This window comes from Argopecten irradians, chromosome 3, assembly GCF_041381155.1.
Source record: "Argopecten irradians isolate NY chromosome 3, Ai_NY, whole genome shotgun sequence".
Classification (NCBI taxonomy): Eukaryota; Metazoa; Mollusca; class Bivalvia; order Pectinida; family Pectinidae; genus Argopecten; species Argopecten irradians.
In genome coordinates, this window is record NC_091136.1 from 2,668,069 (window position 1) to 2,677,531 (window position 9,463).

General features: G+C 35.2%; 1 protein-coding gene across 1 annotated transcript in view; it reads left to right on the forward strand.

The window, feature by feature from the left end:
* The window catches only part of LOC138317305 (IgGFc-binding protein-like), a 41,621-nt gene that overhangs the window by 29,623 nt on the left and 2,535 nt on the right, over positions 1 to 9,463 (forward strand). Inside the window, exons 19-28 of the mRNA XM_069258872.1 lie at positions 1,257 to 1,555; positions 2,079 to 2,281; positions 3,604 to 3,796; positions 4,039 to 4,143; positions 4,743 to 4,984; positions 5,695 to 6,002; positions 6,396 to 6,688; positions 7,403 to 7,602; positions 8,226 to 8,418; positions 8,981 to 9,274. Coding sequence (XP_069114973.1) covers positions 1,257 to 1,555; positions 2,079 to 2,281; positions 3,604 to 3,796; positions 4,039 to 4,143; positions 4,743 to 4,984; positions 5,695 to 6,002; positions 6,396 to 6,688; positions 7,403 to 7,602; positions 8,226 to 8,418; positions 8,981 to 9,274 — 2,330 coding nt within the window. The remainder of the gene's footprint in view (positions 1 to 1,256; positions 1,556 to 2,078; positions 2,282 to 3,603; positions 3,797 to 4,038; positions 4,144 to 4,742; positions 4,985 to 5,694; positions 6,003 to 6,395; positions 6,689 to 7,402; positions 7,603 to 8,225; positions 8,419 to 8,980; positions 9,275 to 9,463) is intronic.

Genomic DNA, 9,463 nt, shown 5'->3' on the forward strand with positions numbered 1-9,463 from the left:
AGAACAATTTACCACCATACAATGTGTAATGATATCTTTCCGCCATAAAACATAGTTCCTAAACAGAGAGCCAATATCCTGTTTTTTAATAATTTGAATTTGCTATTACATGTTATACAGTAAATACGATGCTATTTTATAGAAAATGCGCTATGAGAAGTAGCCCGAATTTGAAAGGCAATCGGAATCAAGTGATCTCAGAGTTGACCAATCAGAGGCGCTGTAGGTGTTTTCACACTGCACTATATAAACATAAATGATAATCAACTGCTATGAAATTCATCACGAGGCTTTTCCATTGTGAATCATGTATAGTTATGGGATAAAACCGTTTAAGTGATTCCAGTGTATTGTAGTCCATCCCGGTGCGTAATATGAGTTTTTAATCAATTCCTTCATATCGACATGTAGGTTTTGTTTTAGATGTATTTGCAAATTAATAATCTTATGAAAGACCTTCGTAATGACGATGGTGACAGAACCGGCACAGACGCTGCCTTTAGGTTTCAATATTGCACAGGTTTTAATTGTACATAGTGATACGGTCGTCTTCTAGTTTTGCGCTAGGGGAATTTCCCTTAAGCTCAGTCGGTAGAGCGGCGGACCAGTATGTCCGGAGTAGAAAGTTCAAGCCCGACTGGCGGCACACTACTCTCGCTCTGTTACAATATTATAAAAAATGTGCAATTTGTATATCGCATTTGACCAATTTTGTGAAGTATTGAGAGACATGAATATAGGTACATTATCAATATTTAACATATAATACTGAACACGCTCTTTTGCGTAAGTGATTTATTTTGTTGTCATAAAAATGACATTAAAGATAGTTGTAGATTTAGACATTCAAATTTAGATTATCAAGATGTCCACCAGGATTCATATTAAAGGTGCTACATGACCGATAAGTTTTCCTCAGTAAAAAATGACACTTACTTTCCACTATTACCATCATAAGTGTGAGCTTCCTATTTTACTTCAGAGTAGAGGTATTTGAAATAAATACAAAAAAATCAAGGCACTTATGTCCTATATAAAAGAGGTACTATTTCATATATGTTTTATGTTCATTTCTTGTGTATAAATACGCTTAGACATCAATTATTGCAAAGAAGATAATTATTGTTTGTTCCGTCGGCGGAAGAGCATATTTCAATTAGCGAAAAGTTAAGAGAATAGTTAATCATGGCAATGAATTTGTATTGCGTAATTGTATCAACACCTCTGATGTATTGTTTTGTATTCTGAATTACCAGCTGTATTACAACGGAGGATGACGTTCAGTGTTCAAAATCTATAATGGAGAGCGCTTCAAACAAAGACAAATGCGGTTTTATGGATCCAAAGATGGGAAAGTTATCGCCCTTTGGTGCTTGTACTTCGGAGAATAATGCTATGGCAACTGACCTTTTCAATGCTTGTAAATTTGACGTATGTTCCTACTTCGATGATCCCCAAACCAGACAAGATGCTATATGTAGATCCATGGAGGCTTTAGAGGCAGAATGTGAAACCAGAGGTTTTAACATAAAATGGAGACGACCAGATTTCTGTCGTGAGTAAATTATTCAGTTGTCTTTTTCATTACAATGGATTTTTAGCCCAATTGCAATACGGTCGTGCAAGGAACATTGTTTTTGAAGAATAATGAAATTGATGAAAATGGGATTTCATAACGTGTGTCTGTTTTAAAATTGCCTGTTTTGAAATATTTATTAATAATATGTAATATTTCAAAACAGTCCTGTAATGTATTTACAACAAACATATAACCACAAAACAGATGCAAACATATTTGCAATGATGATGTCATTATAAAATAAAATGACATCAAGACGATAGCAAAATTACGTATAACGTGAAATGAATGTCATTATCATAAATAGAAATGCATATATGAATACGATGTCGTTCAGTCATACCTTCCCTGCATTATTAAAAAAATAATGACCATCTCAAACAATTTACACCATGGGACTTATAGTTTTCGTCGCTTCATGTCAATACTGGTCATCAGAAGATCAAGTTAGATTGGTTCCCGCCATTAATGGTATCTAACAATATTCTTTATTATTCAGCTATCACCTGTCCGGCGAATATGCGATATAGTGCCGCCGTGTCCGGTTGTCCGGCTACGTGTCTGATGCCTAACTCTGAACACACATGTGAACTAGAGGATACCGAGGGGTGCGAGTGCCTGCCTGGGTTTCTTTTAAGTGGTACCGAATGTGTTCCAGAGGAAAAATGTGGTTGTCTTACACCCAAGGGGGATTACCTGCCGGTAAGATAAATCACCGTTAGACATTTAATATTTCATATCTATTTTGAGTATTTTAGTATACTTACAAAAAAGGATTGTTACTATATGACAATGTAGCGAGTCAGTCGCCCAAATGAAGTCTTTTATATTTATTTAATTACCACTGGTAAAGACTTTGTAAATATTGTAAACGTTTGTATTTATTTTCTATTTTTATCCCCTGCTTTCTCCGAAACGGGGAATATAAATTTACGGTTTGCCCGTCTGTCTGTCCGTCTGTCTGTATCACTTCGTTTCCGTGCAATACCTGTAACAAATGTAAACCTATTTTCATTTAACTTGTTGACAAGGTTAAATGCCTTACGAACTCGGTCAACTTCAATCATGACTGTCGGTGAACCTTATTTAGCGGAGTTATGGCCCTTTGAATTACTAAAAACGGCATTTTCTGCCACTTCCGTACAATAAATGTAATAAGTATTAATCGATTTTCTTCAAACATGGTGACAAGGTTGAATGCCTTAAGTGCCTGGCCAGGTTCGACCAACTCTTTCAGAGGATGTTATTTATCAGAGTTATGGCCCTTTAATTTACTAGTTTTTGTGTAATAGCTAATACATGTTGAAACTAACATTTTTAAAACTCGGTTTTAAAAATGTGGCCGACATTATGTAGTGGAGTTATGGCCCTTTGATGTACTAAAATCGTCATTTTCTGACATCCCCTGTGCAATAATTGTAACAAATGTAAACCGATTTTCTTAAAAGTTAGTATCGAAGTTAAATGCCTTAAGAGCTAAGCCAAGTTTGATAGTCACTTTCAGCGGACATTGTTTTACACATCTTACTTCCGAATAAGACATCAGTTTATTTGTTCATGTTTCTACCAAGGCTAAACCTAACCTTAATAATGATTACCTACAATATGTCCTGAAAGCGGGGGATGGAAAATCAACGAATTTGCTTGTTATTCAAGACCTAGCTTGAATAAGATTTTTATGTTATGGAGATATAACACAAATATCTGAGTGTACTTTAAATAAAACGCAAAGAGGTTTATGTAATGAGAATTTTATGTCGCCATAACATAAAAATCTATTCAATTCAATCTTTTTAATTCAATTAAAACTAATAAGAAATAATTTCTTCAAAATTCCTTTATCATTTAGGGACTCTTTTATAAATGAAAAAAAAATTAGTTATGTCAACCAACCAGAAGCAACGTTACAAACGGTGACGTCATTGTTTTTTTTTCATTTCTGGGCTGATAAAGTAAATGTTCAGCCAATGAAAATGCTCGTTACAAGCAGAATAGAGCACTGGTATCCATTCTTTTTTCTGAAGCTTGGTTCTACGTTTGTGTCTGAAGACTGCACAACTGTAACGAAATGCACCCACGAGAATGGTGAAGCGATATTGGAACGTATTATAGTTAATCAAAGGTGTCACAAAAATGGCATGTGTGGTGTGGTAGAAGGACGTCCACAATGCACGTGCAAAGACGGTTACCATGGTGACGGAATAAAATCTTGCTTACGTAAGTGCTTGGTGTTAATTGTATATTGTCGACAATCATAAATTTTGACTAAACAGATATTGTTAATACTTAATGAGAGTAATGGTGTATTTCGATAATTAACATTGACTATATGCTGTATACCATAAAACGCAACATATTTTATGCTATTCTACAATACAAACCAACAATAATATCTCAACGCCTTTTGTGATTACGTATTAGGATGACTTGGTCTAATTTCTGCCTCCGTTATTTTTCAGCGTTGTGTGGTGGGCGTTACAAGTGTCACGAGGATGCTACGTGTAATAACGGCGAATGTGTATGTAATGGCGGGAAGTACGGGGACGGAATCAATACCTGTTTTGGTAAGTACAAACGATCTACATGTTAAAATATGGGGCCATGGTTGCCGAGTGTTTAAGATGTAACTACATACTACCACACGCCATCCACCTCTGGATCGGGAGAGTTGTCAGGTACTAACCGTAGGTCGGTGGTTTTTTCCTGGTTACTCCGGTTTCCCTCCATCATCTAAACCTGGCACGCCTGGCCACAATGACCTTGGCTATATAGTACGCAAAACTAATCAAACCAAAATTAAAAAGGCTTCTTATTTTTACAAACCAATGAAATCAGATAAATTTATACAGCACATCTTCTTCATTCAATGATTACTTCATTGCGTAAACGTAAATAAGAATTATTGTAATGTACAAAATTAATGAACCCTGAATTATTGTAATGTACAAAATTAATGAACCCTGTACATTTATACCCTGTAAAGTAATAATCTAAGAATGGACATTTGTGCTCTTTGATAAACTAAGACGAAATATCAGGGGGAAAAGTTAATTATGTTTAACAAAGCAATCAGATTTGATGATCTTCAATCTTAGACAAAATATGCGAAAAATGATTAAATGTGTTGGACAAAGTAATAAATATTCTTTATCTTTGTTTATAGACGCATGCGTATGCTCGGCCTCTGGAGATCCTCACTATTATACTTTTGACGGGCAGACAATACATTTTATGGGGATATGTAAATACTCCATGTCTAAACTGGCGATCAATGACACGTGTCAATTTGATGTACAAGTGAAGAACGAGCATCGAAATAACCTCAAACACGTGTCATTCACTCGACTGGTGGATATAACGTTAGGGGACGAGTCCATCAGGTTACTGCAAAACAGAAAATTACAGGTGAGTAAAAATACCACGTGCACGTACATGTTATATGCAAAAGCAATATACAATTACAGGTTAGAAACTATACAAAATTACATATGAGTTAAAAAAACTATATGTTTACAAAATTTACAGAAACAATACAAAATTACAGGTTAGTTACATAAACTAACGTTGTACATGTTATTTACAGAAACAATACAAAATTACAGGTTAGTTACATAAACTAACGTTGTACATGTTATTTACAGAAACAATACAAAATCACATGTCAGATACAAAAGAATTAACGAACATGTAATTTACAGAAATAATACAAAATTACATATGAGTTACAAAAATAGCGCAGAACAATAGCTGGTTTATAGAATAAATACAAAATGCTGGCGAGGTTACCAAACAATCAAAAATACAGAACCAGTAGGGTTAGTTAGGTTATTTGTTGATAACAGGAAGGCTACAGTGAAAAAACCTAACAAACAGAAGCATGAGTGATTACAGAAACAAAATACAATTACGGTATTAAGGATGTATTCTGCTGAGGGGTGACTACCTTAATAGCACAAAAGTTTGTTTTTTTGTGTCTGTTGCGCTTATCAATTTATACGAAAGAAGCCTTAATCCGCTATGTTCTACTGAATCATTTATACATCAAACTCTAAATGCATATATTGAAATGTTTTCTAACGCAATCACCACCACATTAATAAAATCATTCTTTTTAGCTAAATGATGTATTGACATATACGCCGTACAAGGACCCCAAAGGGCGTTTTGTTGTGGTGATGAAAGGAAGACACATCATACTTCTGACTAAATGTGGCCTCGTGACGTTTGATGGTCACCACGCGGTGAGCGTGATTGTACCACGTGATGTAGGGGATCACCTAACCGGGATTTGTGGGAATTGTGATGGCAAGAAAAATGACTTCAAAACCAAAAATGGGAAAGACGTTTCAAAGAAAGCAGACAAATTCCAACTCATAGGCAGTAGTTATGAAGTAATAGATACCTCCGAAGGAGCAGAGAAAGAGTGAGTTGATACATTGTTCAGAAAAATTACGTCATTCATCAAACTATTTAAAAAAAAAAGGTTACCTAAAGAAGACCTCCAATTTGTGTTTTTGACTTGTTCATGATATCATTAAAATGACATTGTCGTATTATCAATAAATCATCATATCAAATCACTGAAATCGAATGGTATTTTCTTCATCGTTATGCTGTTAGTCTGTTGTTTAAATATCAACTAAGTTTGGTGGAAAAATAAAAACAAAACATAAAAAACGTTGGAAGTAGCAAGTAACTATCTTAATGCGTTTGGCAATAAACATTAAAGTATTCATAATATATATATATAAAATAGATTTGAACGTTAAGACTTTCAAAATACTTAATTTGTGTTTGAAACAAATACAATTTCCAGGTGCAAAACGGATGATGTGGAAAGCAGTTGCTCCAAGGCATGGGTTCGACGAATCAAATCTGACGAATTTTGCGGCAAACTTATCGACAAGAAAGGTTTATTCGGCCAGTGTATAAAGAGGCAGCCTAAATTTGCTGCGTCCTTTTACCACTCCTGCCTCATCGATCTTTGTGCTGCTGAGGGAGACGACGTGCTTGCAATGAAGCTGCTGTGTCAATCTTTAGAAGGATTCGCAGACAATTGCCAAGCTAATGGTGACATTAATAAGCCCTGGAGAAATATGAACTTGTGTCGTAAGTAGCCCTTCATAGCTATATAGTACCCAGGGTTCTTCAATCCCACTCTTCTATGAAATATTTATAATCGATTTGATCATGTTATTCATTTATTTTATATAAACCTGTTAAAGCTGCGGGATAATTCTTAAGTCCGACTGAATTGTTTAGTTCCCGGTGAATTGTTTAGTATAAAGATATTTGCCGTAAACTGCTTATCGTGCAACCATTGAATTTCACAGAGAAACACTTGAATACATACTCATACACTGAAAACCTACTTCCTTTCGCGTGCGATTTACTTTCGTGATTTTTGCGATCAAAATTCGCGAAAGTTCTTCTCTGCTCAGAAAATTGGTTTACAATACATTCTCTAAAAGTCATTTCGACAATCATTATACCATGATTTTGCATTAATGGAACTACAAAAAACGTTAATGGTATTTACGTCTTTGGTTCAATGTGGTAATTTTGTAATTTTCATTTTTCAAGTTTCGATATATGTTGCGACCTACCCCCTTTAATACGCTGTTCCTTGACATTATGTTCCATATATGGAACTATATCATTAGAATCTATTTAAATGTTGTTGTTTATTATTATTATCATCATATGGTTACCCATCTTGTCACTTGTTTATGTTTTGTCTAGTGACTAGATTTACGATTTGACGATAACTGTAATACCTAAGAAGTGAATGTGACAATAAAACTCATCTCTTGTTTGCAATAGCTCTGCAGTGTTCTCCATCCGAAGTGTACAGTCCGGGAATAGTCGGAAATCCCCGAACTTGTAATGACCTGGACGAAGAAGTCTCTTATCCATTAGCCCCAGCTGAGGGATGTGTGTGTAAAGAAGGATTCGTGAGAAGTGGAGTCACGTGTGTTCGAGAAAGGGATTGTGGGTGCTTTTACAACAGACAATATTACCCGGTCAGTTTTTCCAAAGAAAAGTTCTAATCTTTAATTCAGTATCTATGTCACTGGTAATAAAATTATCTTAAAGAATATTTTCGTCTACATTATAAACTAAAATAAAAGCAGTATTTTCCTACGTTATGAAGGATATACAACCCCTAAATATGTAATATTTTGTATTTTATGTATTTTAAGTATCTGATAATGAACGCTTGTCTATTTTGAGTTCACTACGCGAATTATTCATACGTAAAATACTATATCATAAGAATTGAGTATTTCTACAGTATATTTTTTCGCATTTTAATAAGACAGCTATTCAAATAGGTTGTCTCTACGATAATCGTGACATTTAGCTAAGAAACATATAGGGATAGCGATTGTAGATGGATTTGCACAATAAGCGTTGATTTCAATCTAGCAAAAACGTTCACATTCCTTAAGGTGACTTTTGCTTTTCTCGATAGATCTACTTTGTACTAATTATCTTCTTTAGATACCATAGAATACTTCATCGGTATTTCTCTCTTCTTCTCTCTCGCATAATAAAACCACACTTTATTCGCTTTATGTAAAGCAAAACCTAGATACATGTATTTTGATGTAAAGCAAATTATAACCTAGATACTATGTTTCAGCTGAACGGGACGGGACCCCTGACCGATTGTGACCGCGTTCAGACATGCATACAAGAGGATGGTATAAACAGAATGGTGCTAGAGAAGCGACAGCTCGAGTGTCGTCGGAATGCCGAGTGTAGGAAGGTTGACGGTATATACAAATGTCTGTGTAGAGAGGGATTCACTGGCAATAACAACGTCGGATGTAAAGGTAAGCTACATGTATCTATTCGACGTCAAGGATCTATATATTTAGTCATTGCAATTTTTAATTTGTTAATCAGATATAAGTTGTGAAAATTCGTGTCAAGATTTTAGTCCTTTCTTTTAATAGATTCTTTGTTTTGTAATATGACTTTCATCCTATCAAAATCAAAATAAGTCGCAAATTAACGAAATGATTGTGAATTTGTTGTTACCTTGTTTCAACCTCAAACATTTTTGTGCTTGCTCTATTAACTTTGAACATAATGTTTAACCTTTATTTGGTCGATACTCGCACTTAATAACCATACTCATTTACATATTCTATGATATTTTGGACGCCAATACAGCAATAAATCAATGATGAGGGATTATATTGTACAAACGGCTGTTTTATGGAAATATGACCAGTAACATATCTAACTATTACCACCCAACATCATATTCTTGAAACATGCTTTATGATATAAAATAGCATTAGTATGAATACGTGTGACTGTCTAGTTGTTTCTGACATTAATTACATTTACCTTTTATAATGATTGTTTTTCCGATGATTGCTTCCACAGAAGACAAAGTTGGGAAAACAACAGCTCCAGAGTCAACACAGGCACAGACTAAAAACCCTACGCAAAAACCTACACCCAAGCCGACGGAAAAACCAACTCCGAAACCTACACCCGAGCCGACAGAAAAACCAACTCCGAAACCTACACCCGAACCAACGGAAAAACCAATTCCTACCAATGAGCCTACAACACCAAAACCAGTTTCTTTACCATCACCTCCACCCGTTACCAATAAACCAGCTCCACCTACCCAAACACCCAAACCAAAACCAAAACCAAACCGCCCTGTATATGGTAAGAAATTTATCTAGTGTCGCATTTAGCAGACTATCATACCCGCCGCGTTATACTGGAATAGGTTGTCTGTCTGTCCGTCCGGCCGTCTGTCTGTAGACACAACTTTGTCCGGCAAATTCCTCCTAAACTCAGTTGAGTAAACTGTATATAGTTCTGTATTGGCCCTTATTATTAGAGTTATTACTA